Source organism: Sander lucioperca, chromosome 16, assembly GCF_008315115.2.
Source record: "Sander lucioperca isolate FBNREF2018 chromosome 16, SLUC_FBN_1.2, whole genome shotgun sequence".
Taxonomy (NCBI): domain Eukaryota; kingdom Metazoa; phylum Chordata; class Actinopteri; order Perciformes; family Percidae; genus Sander; species Sander lucioperca.
Genome location: NC_050188.1, coordinates 24736858 through 24756857, shown reverse-complemented (window position 1 = coordinate 24756857; position 20000 = coordinate 24736858). Strand labels below are relative to the sequence as shown.

The following is a 20000-nucleotide window of genomic DNA, read 5'->3' as shown; positions in this document are numbered from 1 at the left end:
TGTGTTCAAATATGAATTGTAAGGACGTGCAACATGTTGAAAAACTCTGTGCTATGTATGATGTTATTGTGGAATCTCTTAATACTTCCAGTGAACCCTTTTGTAAAAGTAAATGTAAGGTAGTTAACATCAGACCTAGGTGGAATGAGTTTGTGGCTGAGAAGTATGCTGAGGCAAGAGAGGCCTTTAGACTCTGGTCAGAGGCAGGTAGGCCTAGACATGGTTTATTGCTAGATAGGAAAAAATTGACAAATGCTAGAGTTAAGTATGCACTTCGTTTTATTAAGAAAAATGAGAACACGATGAGAGCAGACTCACTAGCCAAAAAGCTACAGAATAACAAACTTACTGACTTTTGGCAAGAGGTCAAAGTTATGAATAACAATAAAACAACGTTACCGGCTGATATTGAAGGGGTCGGTAGCCCAGAAAAAATAGCTGAGCTCTGGTGTCAGCACTACAGTGACCTTTTTAAGTGTCTTAAAAGTAATTCAGTTAGAATCAATTATGAACATATTGATTTCTCAGCAGACATGATAGTTAGGGCAGTGGATATTTTTGATGCCATTCATATGTTGGATAACAACAAAGCCTGTGGTATGGATTGCATTACTGCAGAACATCTAAAATATGCCAGCCATAAGCTCTGTCCTCTGCTCTCCTTATGCTTTAATGGTTGTCTGGTTCATGGTGTTCTGCCAAATGATATTATGTCTGTAATATTAGTACCTGTGCTTAAAGACAAGGCTGGTAAGCTCAACAGCATTGACAATTATCGACCAATTGCATTAGCCAGTATCTTGTTTAAAGTACTGGAGAGAATACTGTTAACAAAGCTAGAAATGTATGTCCTTACTACTGACAATCAGTTTGGGTTCAAAAGAAAACATGGAACTGACCTGTGTATATATGCTCTTAAAGAGATTGTGTTCAGGTACACAAGCTTAAATTCATCTGTTTTCCTATGCTTTATTGATGCGTCAAAGGCATTTGATAGTATTAATCATGAACTATTGTTTGTAAAATTGTTAGATAGGTGGTGGTGTGTGGAGGTGTCCCTAAATTTCTAGTGAGAATTTTAGAGTTTTGGTATGCTCACCAAACGTTTCAGGTTGAATGGGATAATGTTGTATCTGCTCCATTCTGTGTTAGTAACGGAGTGCGGCAAGGAGGGATTTTGTCTCCTCTTTTATTTAATGTTTATATGGATGAATTATCAAATCAGCTAAGTAGATTACAAACTGGCTGTCTTGTGGGCAACACTATTGTTAATCTTCTAATGTATGCAGACGATCTGGTCCTGCTCTGTCCATATAGTGCTGGGCTGCAGCAGATGCTGAAGGTGTGCTCTCAGTATGGCCTAGATTATGACGTAAAGTATAATGCTAAGAAAAGTCACATAATGATAGTTAGAAGTGATGAGGACAGGAAATCAACTTTTCCGACTTTTTATTTGTCAGATAGTCCTCTTGCTGTGTGTGAGGAAATTAAATATTTAGGACACGTCATATCTGATGACTGGACGGATGATAAAGACCTGTAAAATGTACTCTCAAGCTAATATGCTTATAAGGAGGTTCTCTATGTGCTCTGACTCTGTGAAGTGCTCTCTGTTTAGAACCTAAATCACACCGTTATATACTGCTCAATTGTGGTCTAATTATAAGAAAAAGAGTATGCAGAGGCTCAAGGTAGCATACAATGATGCAATGAGACTGATGCTCCGTGTTCCTAGGTGGCATAGTGCCAGTCATTTGTTTGTGTCCAATAGAGTGCCAACGTGTGAGGCACTCTTAAGACAATTGATGTTTAGTTTTATGTGTCGCTTGGACAAGTCAGAGAACCACATAATTGAAGCTCTAGTCAGCCCTCTGAAAAGCTGTTATAGATACACTTCTAGGTTAAGACGACATTGGTGCAATAGCCTATATATCCTATAGGCTCATATGCAATTTTTATGTATTATTGTGTATCCTATAGGTTAATATGCAATTTTTTATGTATTTTTGTATCTCCTTTTCATACTATGTATACTGTATTATGTGTTATATGGACCTGTGTCTGCAATAAAGCTTTATATATATATATTTATAAAAACTAGGAGACTGCAGGCTGGTCACCTTACATCAGCTACAAAGCTCCGTGAGGCAGAGCGGCAGATGCTAGTTATTTAAGCCACTACAGAGCTTCCTGCCGCCAGCTACAGACCTCCGTCACAGCTCGGTAGTAGATGTTATTAGGTGACTGTGAGCCGGATACAGAGCACCGCGAGCAACCGGCCGTTTCGGCACAGATTACGGTTTGGTTTAGGCAAAAAAAGTGAGCGACGAAACGAACAAAAGTTAAGTTGAGGCACCGAAACGACTAGTTGAGTTTAGGAAAAAAATTGTGGTTTGCATTAAACATTCCCAAAAAAACACGTTTCCTCAGTGAAAATCTTTTGTTTTCCCCGGGAAGCGAACTCCACTCCCTGGCTTAGAAAGTCCTGTATGGTAACACCCAACCATCCACCCAGACCTCCTTCTTACGTGGCTAGCTGCGTTCTTAAACAGCAGCAGTCATTGAGGAACACACACGTAGCATTTTGAAACTATGGTTCATTAGAACAGGCTAAGCAAGGCTAGCTGTTTTCCTTTTTCTAAGCTAAGATAACTATATCCTGGCTTCATATTTAACGTTGGTGTCAATCTTTTTGATAGGCGTCCATTACGTGATGATGGGGGTAGCGTATGGTGTGTCTGTGTGTGTGTGTGTGTGTGTGTGTATGTCTGTGGGTGTGTGTGTGTGTGTGTGTGTGTGTGTGTGTGTGTGTGTGTGTGTGTGTGTGTGCGTGCGCTCACTTTCAGGTTCATAATTGTATTTAGAGGTTGTACCAGAATAGGTTTATGTGGTTTAGAAGAGTTGTGTTTTCCTCTACAGATGTGATTCCTTGAACAACATAAAAAACATCTCTGCCTGCAGTAACTCCTTCCAGCAATGGTCATAAACGTTAGCATCATGCCAGCAATGGGAGGATTGTCTTTGTACTACATACAGAGACTTCTTGTCTTACTTCTCTGTCTCGTGCATCATCTGAACCCTTCCTTGGCTTATTCTCTGAAAAACTGCTCCATCAATTATTCTAAAGACGCCTTGGCCGATGTTGTTTTGTATTGCTCGGAACGTAAACTTGTAACTGTCCCTGATGACATACCCAGAGATGTGAGTGTAGTGTATCTTTGGTACAATCAGATCGAACAGATCAACCGGGACGATTTCCGGGACTTGTCAAAGCTAAGAATTTTGTGGCTGGACACAAATCAGATTGCTCACGTGGACAATGGATCTTTCATCCATTTGGTGGCATTAACAAGCCTCCACATGGCCAATAACAAACTCACCGACCTGACAGGCAACCTCTTTCAGGGACTGTCCCACCTTACCATGCTTGATCTCTCCGGTAACAACATTCAGTCCATTCATACCTCGGCCTTTCTGCCCCTGTCCAGATTAGAAACCGTGATTTTAGACTCAAACAAGCTCCAACAAGTCACTGACATTCAGCCCATCCTACAGCTACCACTTATACAGAAACTGAGCATTAGAGGTAATCTATTTCCCTCCTTTGAGACCAAAGATCTGCTGCTGAATGTGCCCTCAAGCCTGAAGGTGTTAGATGTTTCGGATAATGACAAGTTTGACAAGTTCAGCATCACAACACAGATCTTTCCTCACCTTGAGATGATAGACCTTTCTCGGTGTGGCCATGTTGCCGGCTGGAAATGGGACATACCTGACAAGACTTTACTCAGGAACATAACTCAGCTGTATTTTAGTTATCCGTTGATTGCTTTCGAAGAGATCCGAAAAGTCCTGCAGAGCCTCGACTCACTGATGTATCTGAGACTGAATTATATGGAGAAGTGGATCGCCAAAGGTCTCCTAGCTACGGTTTGCAAGATACCGACACTTAAGAAGCTGGATCTGTATTGGAACCATGTCCCCAATTTAAGTGTAAAGCTTGTAGCTTGCTCTGAGCTCAGTGAGCTTGACTTGTCGTCTACTTCCATGACTGAACTGTCTAAAGGCTCGATTCGACTGATGGAGCAACTGAGGTTTCTAACTTTAGAGACCAACCTTCTCACCAAGGTGCCCGATGACATTCGGACTCTCTCCTCTCTCGAAATCCTAAATATTGGTGATAATATGATCTCTGAGTTGAGCTGTGAGGATTTCACAAACACAACGCGCCTCAGAGAGCTTGATCTGCACACCAACCACATTGCCAAATTGGAAAGATGCGTCTTTGAAAGTCTTAATGACCTGAAGGTTTTAGATATGAGTGACAACCTGCTGTGGACATTAGGAGGCGCCTTCAAAATAGGCCTGAAGAAGCTTGAGTTCTTGGATCTGAGCAACAACTTTTTACTTATTCTTGAAAAGGGGGATTTCCAAAGTTTAGGGTCCTTAAAACGTTTGAATGTGGTGTGGAAACATAAGGCTTTCAATGGATTGAATAACCTAAGTAACCTAAGTGTATCTCCTCCACTCAAATTTGAAAATAAATTCACAGGTTTACAACAGTTGGAAAATCTTACAATTGACTTCATTAATGACGGTTTCAAAGGTCCTCAACCGATTTTTTATTATAAAGATTTCTTTCATTTAAAATCTATGAAAGTTCTCACAGTAATATGCAAGGGTTATCACATTGGTTTTCCCTTTGACATACCATCAGAAATGCTGCAGGCTATGAAACATTTAGAGGACTTCACAGCTGAGAATTTCTACATTTCTGCACCAGATGTGGACACTTTTCAAATCAATTGCCAGCTCAAGAGTTTAACAATCAGACAGACTGATTTGTCAGACTTGGATCCTGGACTGTTTCAGCCAATGCCGCACCTGCAGGTTCTCGATTTCTCCGAAAGTAAGATCAAGTCTTTGGACTTTCTGTTCCAGTCCAATCTGTCTGCACTCAAATGTTTGAAACTAAGTGACAATGAGATAACCGTGATCAATGAGACAGTCTTCCAGTTTCTCCCTGCTCTAACATACCTCGATCTGCAAAACAACCCTTTCACTTGTGACTGCTCTAACGCTGGCTTTATCCAATGGGTGAAGAACAACAAGCAAACTCAGGTTGTTAATGCCTACCAGTACACATGTTCCTTCCCTGTGGCTGAACAAGGAAACAAGCTTCTGGACTTTGACATCCAGTTCTGTTGGATGGACGTCAGCTTCCTCTGCTTCATTTCCAGCACTTGTGTGGTTGTTCTTACACTCCTCGCATCCTTCATCTACCACTTTCTAAGGTGGCAGCTAGCCTACGCCTACCACCTCTTCCGGGCCTTCCTATATGACAGCAGGAAGAGAAAGGCGGGAGCTCATCATCGCTACGACGCCTTCATCTCCTACAATGTTCACGACAAGGCCTGGGTTTACCAAGAGATGCTTCCGGCGCTGGAAGGAGAGCAGGGCTGGAGACTCTGTCTGCACCACAGAGATTTACAACCAGGTACACTTTTACTGTATCTGTCTTCATCTCTTACTGAATTTCTATCCTTTTCTGCTGTTTAACATGAATTTATCACACAAAACCGGCATTTTAGCAGCTTTGGACGTTGCTCTAAACTTTAGTTTTGCCACTTAAATTTCCACTTCAATACAGACACTGTCCTCTCTAGAAAAATATTTTGTTCAAATCCTTAAAACGGCCAACAGGTCCTCCAAACCATACGAGGATATAGGTTGTTTATTTCTCCCATTTAATACGACCCACGTAACGGTCACAGTTTTCAACACATGAACTGAAACTGTCGCAGTTTGGTTAGGTTTAGACACCTAAACTACTTATTTTAAGTTGATAAAAAGACGGTAGTTTGGGTTAAAATCAAACATTACTTCACTTCCTGAAGGTTACACACGTGACGCTGAACGAGATGGAGCTCCTTTTGTTCTGTAAAGTTAATAAACCCTTACCCTAAACGGGACCCAGTCTCCAGGGTGAATGTCCTGTGTTTGTTTGACCCATCCACCACCCATACCTGCCATCCGCCGTCTGATTCGCCTCTGCGCAGTGAAGCACATTGGTCAGTGATGCTGTCTCCTACACAAGAGGAAGATGGTGAACAATTAAACTTAATAAAACTAAAAATCAAAAGCCGTCTTGGTTCATCTTTCCACTGTTCCAACAGTCACCACTCTGGTTTGGTTGAAATAAACCCTTAATTCACCCATTTACATGTGGAGATATGCTGGCTCTATACACGCTAAAACTAGGGATGCACCAAATCCAGATTTTTGGGGTGGGTATTCGGCCGAATAACGAATCCACTGGTTAAGATTCTGCAGAATCTGAAACCGAATACCGAATCCTCCTCCCATCCTCAGTCCATACACAAAGTATAAAGTAAAGTAAACAATGACTGTCCTTCCTTTGCCGTACCTGAAGTTGCAGCATTTTGGCTGCTGTCTGTAGATTCCTTCATGCACAACTCGTATTCTTCCAGATGTTTCATACCAGATGTTGTAACAGCGGTGATGTTGTGTAGTGTTTAGGGTCCTCGCCACCACAAGACTAATCAGCATTGCAAATTGAACATGTAGCTGGACTTGAATGGCCTTCTTTTGACTGAAAGTACTGCCAAACAACTTTTTCTGCTCACCAGTTCCATTTTCACTTTCTCACAGCCTACTGCATTGAACGCTCCACCTACGTAAACACCTTCCCGTAATCAACGGCGCCATCATTACGTTGACCAGCGTAGCGCGCGTAGTGCAAGCGTAGGGTTCGGTGGAAAAAAAATTAAACGATTCGGCAAAAACCCAACCCCGTCAAAAAGCCTAATATTCAGCTGAAACTGAAGCCAAATCCTGGATCGGTGCATCCTACTGATTATTTACATGGAGTCTGGTGGAGTTTGGTGATGATGATTTCGGGGCTGTTTCATGTTAAACTAAAAGGATCTTACTTTTTAACTAAAAGGTCTTTCTCTGTAGGGATCCTTTCCATAATGTTGTCAGACACTTAGAATAATAATCTGAGTCTGTCAGCGGCAAAAACAGAACTTTTAGTGGACGCTATCTGACGGTGAATATTTGTCCTGTAGGGTTACATTGCAGCCCGGTCAATGGCTGCCGGTCACAATACTGGACCAGTCTTAAAGATTGTTATTCCTATCAGTCACTTACACACAAAAACATAGGAAAATAGGTCCTAGGTTGAAAAAAAAAAACGTTACTGTTTAAGTATTGGGAGGTAATTGTTTGAAATTATATTTTCTTGTTTTTCTTTTTATCTAATGACATTTAGACTAATCTTTTAAGTTTGTCTGTGTCCTCTGTTCCTCTTCTTCTTATCTTCTTCCTGTCAGAGATGTTGTGAAGGCAGAGCACATACAGTTTATATATATATACTGTATATATAGTTATAGTATTTGCATCTGAGATGTTTCAGATCTCTTTTTTCTTTTTGCAGCTTTCTTTGTCTGTATGTCTGGTAAAGACTCTATATCAAAAATTTGTGTTTCTTTCGACAAATTGTCGAAAAAATTAAATAACGTGGATGGTTCCATACAACGTTCTTTAGTGTAAAATAAATGATCAGTTCAATGCAAAACAAGAAAAACTTAAAAAAAAAAAAATCGAAAATATTTTTTTTAACCTTTATTTATCCAGGTAAGTCGATTGAGAACAATTTTCTCATTTGCAAAGAGGACCTGTCACATTCAGACAGTTACACATTCATACCTGGAAGCTGCCCAATACAACCACAGTCTGATCTGTTGGCCACTGAGCAGCATCACTGGAGTGGTTGGAGGTTAAGGTGCTTTGCTCAAGGGCACCTCAGTGGTGGTAATGAGGGAGGGACAAGAGCTGCTTTTTCACTACCCAGGTTTTTTCCTGTTGGTGATAAAAACAACAAACAACAAAAATGTAAAAAAAAAAACAACCTAAAAACTAAAAACTAAAATTGACAAAGACATCGGAAAAAGTGACAAAAAAAAAATCTTCAAAATGTCAAAAAAGCCACAAAAGTTTTTCATTTTGACTCAGAATGACAAAAAGCTGCCGACGAGAAGACGACACAAGGGTTAAAATATCAATCTGGGTCGAAGGTGTGTAGAAGCTGCAGTGAACATCGCCTCGACCTGATGTAAGGGGCAAGTCAAAAGAATGTAACGCCATAACAACCCACTTGCCCTTTCGATCATCATTGTATCATGAATGACGTTATCGTTCCCTTGACCCTGTTGGTTGTAAAACACAAACGCATAAGATGTCTTAAATATGCAGTTGATGATATCACAGGTGTGTCTGAACTCTCCACAGGTAAACCGATCGTAGAGAACATTACGGACGCCATATACGGCAGCAGGAAGACCATCTGTGTGATCACCCGGCATTACCTGCAGAGCGAGTGGTGCTCCAGAGAGATCCAGATGGCCAGGTGGGGGCGCTCACATCCATCAGAACCTCCTGCTCTATAGATGCAAAGTCCCCTCCTTCCTTTGGACCACTATGGGACATTATTTCAGTAAAAATAAGTCCGTTGGTGAACGGGGAGAGGCAAATACTTTTTCGATATTGTTTGAATTGAGCCATGAATTACACATATGGTGTTCGTCAGTTTAAAAATGAATTTAGCAAATTAAGAAAGTCTCAGTTTGTGGTAAAACTGTTGAAGTATCAGACTGTGAAAATAAGTAATTAGACAATAATTACTGTTTGTAATTACTTACTTACTACTTACTATACAGTAAGTAACAGAATAAAAAATAACTAGTCTCTCCCCATTCACTACTATACATATTATTTCCCAAACAGCTGGCTCTAACCAATTTGGTGCCATTGGCAAGATTTCACCAGTTTTTGTTTATTTCTTTTGTTTTTGCTATTCACTAACATACATATATTTACCGAAATAAAGTCCTGTGAGGTAAACCGGAAAGGGAAGGTTTCACCTCTCTCTTCACTAGGTTTAACTAGGGTTGGGAAGGAATCAGACTGGATTAGAACGCAAATTTCGGTTCCTCATTTTGGTTCCACTTAATGTGTCGACTGAAATATTTTCTCTCTGTCGCTCCGAAACGGACGTAAAAATATCACACTTTCTCTGTAGTCTACCGTTAGCAAGCTACCGTAAATGTAGGCTACTTTTGAAATGCCATATTTTCCCTCTGGGCTCACCAAAATGGACGTAAAATACTATAATTATTATATATTTAAGTACTTTAAAATGTTAATATATTGTTAAATTTGAATAATTTTCAATTTAAATTTTTTTTTTCAGTTTTTCAAGAATAGATTCGGCATCGGAATCATAAAAATCGAAATGATACCCAACCCGTACTCTTCACTCACAGCCTCCCAAACTGCTTCAGTCCTCTGATTTGTCCTCACTGTGCTGTCCAGTAGTGGACAAAGTATTCACATCCATTATTTAAGTACTAATACTAATACAAGTTAAAGTCCTGCATTGAAAATGATACTTAAGTAAAAGTAAAGTAAAGTTTAAGTATTATCAGGAACGTGTAGTTAAAATATTAAAAGGAAAGAACTCTCCTCCAATTGTAGAAAGTGTAAAGGATCCAAACAGTTGTGTGTTTAATGGTCTGATCATCTCAGCTGGACTTGTAGGCTGTTACATTGTTGGCTAGTTTACTTTAGAATAAAAAATCAGATTTGATAAACTACATGTGTTTTGTGTGCAGGAATCTTAATGTGTGAAGAAACTAGAAAATAAAGTAACTAGTAACTACAACAGTCAGAAGAATGTAGTGGAGTAAAAAGTACAATATTTCCCTCTGAAATGTTGCGGAGTAGAACTAGAAAGTGGCATGAAAAGAAAAGACTCAAGGAAAGTACAAGTACCTCAACATTTGTACTTAAGTACAGTACTGGAGTAAATGTACTTAGTTACATTCCACCACTGTATGTGTTGTTGCAGCTTCCGTCTGTTCGACGAGCAGAAGGATGTGTTGGTCCTGCTGTTTCTGGAGGAGATCCCGGCCCACCAGCTGTCTCCGTACTACCGCATGAGGAAGATGGTGAAGAAACGCACCTACCTGAGTTGGCCCCAGGCCAGCCAACACACGGGAGTCTTCTGGCAGAACGTAGGGAGAGCTCTGGAGACGGGGGACGCTCCCACCGAGACCGCTGACCTGCTCACTGGACTGGCAGGACGCTGAGAAACATCAGCTGGAAAAAAGCTACAAAAATGTTGGAAAGGGTTAGGTTTAGGGGGTTAGGGAATGAGAAAGTTATCTCGATGGCTTCCCTTGCTTCATCTGTTGAACTGGGAAGCCTAAGGCAGAAAAGCGGGCCAATGCATTCACTTAAAGGTCCCATGGCATGAAAATTTCACTTTATGAGGTTTTCTAACATTAACATGAGTTCCCCCAGCCTGCCTATGGTCCCCAATTGCCTTGAAATGGTGATAGGTGTAAACCGAGCCCTGGGTATCCTGTTCTGCCTTTGAGAAAAAGTAAGCTCAGATGAGACGGTCTTGAATCTTGCTTGTTATGAGGTCATAACAAGCAAGGTTACCTCCCCTTTCTCTGCTTTGCCCGCCCAGAGAATTTGGCCAACCCATGAGAGAGAGACATCATGGCTTTCAAATGAGCAAAGTGGTAATTGGTCAAGGCCACACCCCCACCCTCCGCCTTGCCCCCCCACCTCTCTCCTCCTCAATCGCTACAGACACAGAAATGGCACCTCCTAATGAAGGCTCATTGTGGGACTGGCTCTAGTGGCTGTAATTCTGCACCAAGGCTGAAATTCGGTAAAGAGACTTCAGATACAGTATTAGGGGACCACTAAGGCCTATATAAAAGAGACTTCAGATACAGTATTAGGGGACCACTAAGGCCTATATAAAAGCATCCAAAAAGCACCATGTCATGGGACCTTTAAAGCTCTCCATTCCCGCATTTTCCACACATACTAATTTATATGGATTAGGGGTGAGGGTTAGGGGTTAGGGTTAAGGGTTAGGGTGGTTCGGGTTAGGGTCTCTCTTCCCCCCTCTCTCCCCTCCATCCCTCTCCTCTAACCAAGAGGAGCTCAACTCTCTCCTTCCCTCTCTGTCCCTTCTTCAGACAAAAGGGTTCAACTCTTTATTTTTCATTAAGGGTTATAGGTATCTCGACCTATACTCTGCTCATGTACATATATACTCATAAAACGACACCACTTTATATATCATTGCTTGTGATGCTAATTAGTACACTTGGCAGCAGGTGAAGTTATCCTACTACTGGCTTACAGCTTGCTTAAAAATGATCACAAATCTTAAACCTAAACAGTCTAAAGTGTGGCTTTTATTAATTAATTTTACATAATATTGTGATCCTTTGTTGCTTTTTTAATGTGCAGCACTTTGGCTAAACTGTTGTTTTTGAATGTGCTTTACAAATAAAGTTGGATTGGATTGGCTATATTTTTATTGTTTTTTTAAAGCCATTTTACAACAGAACACACACTAGAAACAAACCAAACATGCCTTGACAGAACCAGTTACCTATCGACTATACTAGGTAGAAAATAAAATCAGATAAACATTTCTTCTATTCACGGGGGGTGTGGGGTCAAACTCAACTTCACTACGGGCCACACTTGGAAATAAGAATTACATCAGGAGTTTATTCACATATTTCATGGTAAAAGTAAAATATCTTTGACTGTATTACTAGATGTTGCTTTTTTGTCACATTCGTTTGTTGTTGTTTGTTTAGCTTTTTTCAACATCTTTGTTGCTTTTTACAACTTCTTGTGTCTTTCTCCAATGTTTTTGTTGCTTTTTTTTTTATACACTTTTGTCATTTTTTTTTTTTTTTTTAAACGCAAATCAAATCGGCGCCCATGTATCGTGAAAAGATCGAATCGGGACGAAAGCATTTCGTCCGGTAAAGTGTGTGGTGCTTCATGGTGCATTCAGGTACACCTCGTAAAGTCATGATACATTGCAGGTGCAAATAATGCATGTTTTTAAAAGAAATTGTTAGAACTGTAATGGTATTATTAAGTACTCATATCAGTACTCGGTACCGGAAAGTATCCAAATGTACTCGTACTTGGTCTGAAAATAAGTGTTTTTGGTGCATCCCTAATTAAAAGAACATCTGCAGAAACCTGTTGTGGTGATTACAGTGTGTTATTGATAGAAACATAAAGCAGATGTATATTTAACAGCAGGTCCACTTTGTCTTATTGATTAGGAACATAAATCTGGTTCAGGGTCAATCAGAAAGCCCCGAAACAGCCACAGCCAGCTGCTCGCTGATTAATTAAACCTTTAATTTTAATTTCCTTAGTCAATACTTCCTTAATACGCCTGTATTGATCAGACCATGTGTATGTGTGTATGTGTGTATGTGTGTGTGTATGTGTGTGTGTCTGCGTGTGTGTATATGTATGTATGTGTGTATGTGTGTGTGTGTGTATGTATGTGCGTGTGTGTGTGTGTGTCTCCGTGTGTGTGTTTGTGTGTCTGTGTGTGTGCATACGTGCGTGTGTTCTTCATACATCATTAGTGAACAGTGTTCAGTCTAATTAATCAATCGAGTTGAGAGTGAGAACGTGTCGAAAGCGGCCGTAGTGCGATTAACGTTACACTTAATTGCTAAAAAAGCAAAAAAGAGCATTTATGTAATTTAAATTTAAAATTTAAATGAAGAGCTTGTTTCCACCTTTGCCATTTACCATTGAGCTTGCAATAAGAGCACTATGAATCTTTGAGACTTTTCTCCTTGTTCTTCTCCGTATTGTTCATCATGAAATCAATTTTTAATGGTTCAGGTTCTTGCCTCCTGTTTTTTACTAACCTGACTCCGCCAGATGGATTGCTTCGCATTTGCTCGTCATGTCCATCTGGGAACTTTACATTGGAGAACTTTTGGGAAGGGGCGAAAATACTAGTTAGCTGATTGGATAAACCATCTGTCTAGCACCACCTATGTTGGTGATAAACGGACCAAATCACCCAATCAGATCAACGATATATCAAACTCTTGCTGAAACCAGTCGGGAGAAGAGCAAAACCATCTTTTCCTCCAAGAAAAGCCTCCAGTGCCATTTTTTGCTCTTCTTTCAATGAAGGAATACTTTCTAATTCGGATAAAACTTGCGCGATAGCTACGCTCATCTCATCCGTAGAAGCCGCCACATTATTTAGACTGAACAGTCGCTTCCCGTTCCCGGGGTGAGATCTTCAACTATTTCGGGACATGTCTGCAAGGATTGAGAAAAGAAACAAAAACATTGAAAGAGTTGTCGAAAATAAACTCAAAAAAGGAGACAAAGACTCAGAAAAACTGCCAAAACAAAACTCATCAACGTTGAAAAAAGCAAAAAAAATGTTGAAAAAAGCAACAACAAAAAAATGAAAAAGAAGCAAAAAAAAATTTTGGAAAATAGCAAAAAATAATGTGGAAGAAATTCTCCAAACAAACCTCTAAAAAGAAAAGCCTAAAAAAACTTCAGAAAAAGGGTCCAAAAAGTTTTGTGAAAAGTTTGACCCCCAAACCCTTTTATATTTTGGACAATTATTACAGATTTGGACAATGACACTTATCTCACTTGTAGTCCATCTTTGCAAGTCTTCCATGTGTAAAAGTTTATGCATCTGTGTGCATTCATGGCTGTTTAGCTAAAGTGTTGATAATGCACTTAACCTAAAATGCATGAGTTATTTCTCTTGTGGCTCTTTTTGGCATTTACAGCTTCAGGTGCATACCAGCCCTCTCTGGACTGGAGTAGTGGCTGCAATCACATCGGTGAATTGGGGGTCAGCCCTATGTTCCCACAGCCCTATGTTCCCACAGCCCTATGGTCCTGCAGCCCTATGGTCCCACATTTCTAAGATTTTTTATTTCACTGAAAATTAGGCCCTATGTTCCCACATTTCTGAGACATTTTTAAAATTAGGTCTTGTGTTCCTACATTTCCCTTCAATTTAAGCCCTATCCTCCCACAACATTTTTTAGGGTTAGGGGTTAGGATTAGGGTTAGAGTTTAGGAATAGGGTTAGGGATTAGGATTAGGGTTAGAGGGAGAAAGGGTTAGGGGGATAAAATATGATACACATTTATGAAAAAGTAAATGTGGGAATATAGGGCCTAATTTTGGAAAGAAATCTTAGAAATTTGGGAACACAGGTACTGACTTTGACTCATATCCAGTATGTGGAAAGTTGTTTACAAAAGTGTCACATCTGGATTTAATCCAGATATGTCTGAAATGATGAGTGTAAATGAGACCTTGGTTAAGATTTGAGAAACATCCTCATCACGGCCAACAGATATTGTTGGGTTTAGGGTGGGTTTGGGCACCGAAACTCTGTACTTTTTAGGGTACCAACCGGATTAGGCCAGTACAACCAGGGACCAATTCACGTAAAATAATTCTATGTCTAATCTCGTTACCTGAGCGGTCATATGTAAGTGCAATCTCCTTATTTCTCTCTGCATATTTTACAGCTCTGATACTCGCACAGAGCTGTGGAGCAGATGGAGCAAACTATGTCGCCTTTGCAGCTCATTCAAGTCGGAGCGAGTCACGTTAATGCCAATAAAGCCGTCCCAAGCATGGTTACACTTTTCAAAACGCCTCGCAGACAGCGTCTGCTGCAATGTAATATAACAACACATTCTCACTCCCATCGTTTCAAATACAGACGCTTGGTCAGGTGTCTTTGGCGGTTGTTATTGACGCTAAAATTCTTGCGCTTGGTCGGGAGTGTGTGTGTGTGTGTGTGTGTGTGTGTGCGTGTGTGCGTGTGCGTGTGTGCATGTGTTCCTCATACATCATAAGTGAGCAGTGTTCAGTCTAACTAATCAAACTCCAATTTCTCTGAAAAATGCACGATCAGGCATCTTTACATCAGGAAAACTACTGGAAGCTACAACAATATCAAAGCCTCAGATGCCAAAGTCAAAAGCAATACAAAAGCTTGAAAAGGAACTAAAACGGAAAAAAGCCCAGTTTTGATTATGTCTGGGAGTCCCGGTAAATTACGGCTATAATTTTGCTGCCCGAGAAACAATCCACAGAACGCGTCAAAGAAATGTGTGACTATAAGTTTACTTAAGTAAGTGACTTACCTCGTTAAAATATTATTTGTAAAAAATAAATACTTATTTATACCTTTCCATAACACGTTGGTCTCTTGATGATGTCTAATAACAACCACTTCAGTGCAGAAGCCAATAATGACATTAAATAAAACCCTTGAGTGTAATATTGCTTAAGTGATACCTTGTAGTGAATGTGACAGACATAATTCACCTTTATTGTTTAATGTAATATGTTGGGTGTATTACGTTTGTTTAGGGATTGCGGTCCCTTTAAGCATGTGATGACGTCATGTGGGACCTGGGGGTTTGGTTGCTGGGCGGCACCGTTTTGTGAATGAATTGTTTTCCCTTTATAAATAAATGAGACACGCATTCGTGTGCTCAATGTGAGAAGTTGTCTCTGTCAAGATTACTACAATTCCACACTGGTGACCCTGACGATAGTCTGCTGGACGTATCCAGTGACGCGACACGACCATGTCCGTTAATGCTGTTTCTCTCAAGCTCCCGGAATTCTGGGAAGCATCGCCGTCGGCGTGGTTCGCCCAGGCTGAGGCGCAATTCGCATTACGGGATATCACCGCAGATACAACGAAATACTACTACGTTGTGTCGGCTCTCGGAAATTCAATGGCATCCAGAGTGGTGAGCCTTCTAAAAACTCCTCCGGCGGCTGAGAAATATACGGCGCTCAAGACTCACCTGTTGAAAACGTTTGAGCTGTCAGACGCTGAGAGGGCCGGCAGGCTTTTCTCCCTTCAAGGACTGGGTGACAGCAAGCCGTCCGAACTCATGGACCATATGCTGGATCTCATGGGGGAGCACCGACTGGATTTTCTCTTCATTGAGCTTTTCCTGCGTCAGCTGCCTTCCCAGGTAAGGGCTGCACTAGCCAACACCACGATCACTGACTGTCGGAGACTGGCTGAGGAGGCTGATACATTTTTCCTGCGCACATCGATCCTGTGAAAGTGGACGACTCCACACTCATCGCTGCAACCATGTCTCGTCGGCAGCTGTTTTCTGGCCCCAGACAGTCTTCAGGCTTGTGTTTTTACCATGCAAAGTTTGGACCCAAAGCTACCAAATGCTGTTCGCCATGCAGTTTCAGCGTGACGGGAAACGCCGGGGCCGGCGCTTAGTGATGGCCATGAGCGTCGGCCGCGTGGTCAGGCTGCTTTTCATCCGCGACAGCATCTCTGGATGGCGTTTTCTGTGCGACACGGGGGCACAGAGGAGCGTCCTGCCTGCATCCCGTTTGGACATGGTGACTGGCAGCCACGGCCCCCCTATGGAAGCTGCCAATGGTAGCCCCATTCGCACGTATGGAACGAGGTACGTTGGATTATGTTTTGGAGGACAGCGTTTTGGCTGTGGCGGGGGCTGTCCACCTTGGTTTGGATTACGACTGTCTTGCAGCGGATCAGGCCACGGACCCTGACGTGCAAATCCTGCGGACCTCTGATACGGGGCTGCGGGTTGAGGACGTTGTTTTTGGCGAGGCATGTGAAACCGAGGCATGTGTGTCCGTTTCGAGGACAGAAAATGAAGAGGGATTAATCCTTGTGTTGTCCTTGGGTCAAATTTGACAGTTTTTTAAATCAGAAATATGTTTTTTTTTCAACCAAATTGCTGAAAATAAACATGGATGCATGCATATATGTTTTATGTGTTCCATACAACGTTCTATGCAGGTAAAATGAATGATTACTTTCATTCAATTTTGGGTGTTTCAATCAATTTTATAGCATTTGAAAAAACAGTATCCTGACTAAACTTTGACATAAACCAGTCTGTGATCCATTCAACATCTAGCCTAGAAATCTAGACGCACCCTAGCGGCAGCAAATGTAATTTGCAGCCAGGGTCCGTCTAGCAACTTCCCGTTGGCTTGCGAGCTGGGAAATCCAAACTCGAGTCAGGCCAATCACATCGTGTATAGAGTCGGTGGGCGTGCTTATGGCTGCTGCTGCTGGCGAACAGCAGTCTTTGGAATTCTCTCTCTGGAAGATTTGGAGTTAAGCTTTTCTTTGAGAAAAGAACAAAGAATGGCACTGAAGTCATTCTTAAAGGAAGATGTGTTTGGAGTTTTGCCGACCGGATACGGCAAAAGTTTAACGATACTCAGAGAAATCAGTTTCTGACTGACATGACAGACGGAAAAAACCAAACGAAATGAGATGGAGACTCACCGTCCCAGCGTTAATTTATCAGGGACAATGCACACTAATAATACAAACAAGTGAAATGTACCAGAATTATCCTGGAGGCTATTTTACATCCGCTGTCCCTGGACTGCCGGTACAACCCAGTCTCACGGCAGTTTGTGAAATGGTCACGTTATTTAATCTATTGCTTCATGTACACGGACATGTTTATCTCATTTTTTTCGTGGTGGTGAGCATGTTTTTTAAACTAATATATTTCAATGGGAAGTGTCTTTCGTGATCACAACACGACTATGGTAGCGAGTAGTATGAAATGCCGAAAATCCGCGCAGGGAGGTTGGTTGGGGGGGTGGATGGGTCAAACAACACAGGACTTTCACCCCGGAGACCGGGAATCATGGCCCGCAAGTGATGATTCCTTTCCTCGTTGTTCTTTTCCTAAACACAACCGTCCCTTTCCCAGTTGTTCTTTTCCTAAGTTGATGCGATGGGAGTGAGAATGTGTTGTTATATTATATTGCAGCGGACGCTGTCTCCGCGGCGTTTTGAAAAGTGTAACCACACTGGGAACGGCTTTATTGGCATTAACGTGACTCGCTGCGACTTGAACAAGCTGCAGAGCCGACGTAGTTTGCTCCATCTGCTCCACAGATCTCTGTGTGTGTGTCAGAGCTGAGCCCCGCTATCTGTGAAATATGCAGAGAGGAATAAGGAGATCGCGCTTACGTATGAACTCTCAGGTACTGAGATTAGACACAGATTGATTTTACCTGAATTGATCCCCGGTAGTACTGGCCTAATCCGGTTGGTACGCTAAAAAGTACAGAGTTTCCTAGTTTTCCTAGAAATATGGGAACATAGGGCCCAATTTTAAAAAAAATCTTTGAAATGTGGGACCATAGGGTTGTAGGAACATAGGGCTGTGGGACCATTGGGCTGACCCCCAAGTCATAGATGTGATTGTAGTCAGTCAGTTTCCCCTAGCTACATGCAAATCAGAGTCAGTGACTACGGTAGCGAGTAGTATGAAAGCCCGAAAATCCACGTAGGGAGGTTGGTTGGAGTGGTGGATGGGTCAAACACAAGACTTTCACCCAGGAGACCGGGGATCGTGTCGCGCGTGTCACGTTTCCTATACACTGAGGCAGCGGGAGACGATTACACACAGGTGGTACACATTTGAGAAGGGAAGGTAATCACACAGGCAGGAAGGCAGACAAAGACGGGAAGAGAAGTGACCTACAACAGAGACAGACAGTGAGTTAACAAAATTAAACAGGAAGTAAGTGCATAAAGACAAAACATGACCTAAGAGCGGGAGTTGGATGTGACACTTTTTATCTGAAGACCGAAGAAAGATGACCAGGATAAAACTTTGGTAATGGCTCTATTTTTGACACTGTTGACCATTGGTCACTCATCATCTCTTCTTCATCTTTTTTCCAGCCTGGTCTCACAGAATTCTGTGAAATGATCACAAACTTTTTACAGCGCATTACGTGGTGGTGACGCGGAATGTGTGAAAATTCTGTGTGGCCACCACGGAAAACAACGCCAAAGTAAAGTCAATGACAAGATGACTTGCGAGTTAGCCTGGATGCCAGCCGAACTTAGCCCCGCCCACAACATTCGAGAGGTCGGGAAGTTCGGTCTGGACTTGATCCGTTGAGGAGCAATTATGCTCCGAACAAAAGCTGTTCGGACCAATCAAATTGTGAGGGCAGGCTTTATACAATGATGGACAGATACAGTAACGAACAGTAACGTCTCTCTCACATACACACACACACACACACACACACACACACACACACACACACACACACACCTACTCTTCCAATGAGCTTACGGAACATGAAGTACATAAAGTCAGTTTGTACTTCTAGGTGTTGTACTCTCCACTGTTGGCAGTTTTTTGTAGTTGAGTAAGTAAAGTAAGTCGAGGATTCATCAGTGTGATCACACGTTGACCCCGCGGCCAACAGGGCTGGACTGGCCATCTGGCATACCGGGCATCTTCCCGGTGGGCCGACGCACTTTTGGGCCGAATCGCCGATATAAATAGGCCTTTTTTTATTTATTTTTTGGGCGCACCGGCCCATAAGGAACTCCTAGCGGCCCATTGGTTAATTTTCTTTATTGGCAATGGCCTGACCCAATCAAATCCAACGAATCCCACTATGGCCACGCCTCCCGGCCCTGAGACACGAGCTGTAATAGTTATGCTGGAAGTTTAGCATCCACGTTAAAATGGACAAACGACCACCAAAGCGCAAGGGAGGTGCAGAGAAATTATGGGAGAAAAAGATTAACAATCTACAGGCGGATTCCTCAAAATGTGTCAAAACTTGGACATATTTTGGGGCTGTAGTTGCTGCTTCAACATCAGCACTACCTGAAGCCGAGGAGAGGGAGTGAGGGTGTGTGTGTGTGTGTGTGTGTGTGTGTGTGTGTGTGTGTGTGTGTGCGCGCGCGTGTTATGTGCGCCTCACGTCATAACGACAACAAGCAGTTAAAGTTAGTAGCTGTCAGGTAACCTAACTGTTGGTTAGCTGAAAAGTCTGTGTGATCTATAAAATCAGTGTTGATACAAGCATCAGTGTTCCTTGTATTGCTTAATTAGCTTCTCTTGTATTGGTGCTCTTCTCCAGGGCATATACATCTCAGTTTTATTGTAGCTTTTGGGAAGGGTTATGGTTATTGTATTTAGCAGACACTTTTTACAATAATTAAAATTAACACACAGTTTTTAAAGTTGCTAAGCCAATGTTAAGCA

The 20000-nt window shown here is 41.8% G+C and overlaps 1 protein-coding gene across 1 annotated transcript; it reads left to right on the top strand.

The window, feature by feature from the left end:
* Window positions 1–2953: 2953 nt before the first annotated feature.
* LOC118493360 (toll-like receptor 13) lies at window positions 2954–10298 on the top strand. Its single transcript, XM_035993001.1, has 3 exons — window positions 2954–5497; window positions 8314–8431; window positions 9932–10298. Exons 1-3 carry the CDS (start codon window positions 2977–2979, stop codon window positions 10170–10172), a joined length of 2880 nt encoding a protein of 959 aa, XP_035848894.1. The 5' UTR covers window positions 2954–2976; the 3' UTR covers window positions 10173–10298.
* Window positions 10299–20000: the final 9702 nt, after the last annotated feature.

What these genes read in the sequence shown, in the direction of transcription:
- LOC118493360 (XM_035993001.1), top strand. Translation starts at nt 2,977, where the DNA reads ATGGTCATAAACGTTAGCATCATGCCAGCAATGGGAGGATTGTCTTTG. An exon ending in CCACAGAGATTTACAACCAG is followed by an intron (nt 5,498 to 8,313) that starts GTACACTTTTAC and finishes AACTCTCCACAG; the next exon opens with GTAAACCGATCGTAGAGAAC. An exon ending in AGAGAGATCCAGATGGCCAG is followed by an intron (nt 8,432 to 9,931) that starts GTGGGGGCGCTC and finishes GTGTTGTTGCAG; the next exon opens with CTTCCGTCTGTTCGACGAGC.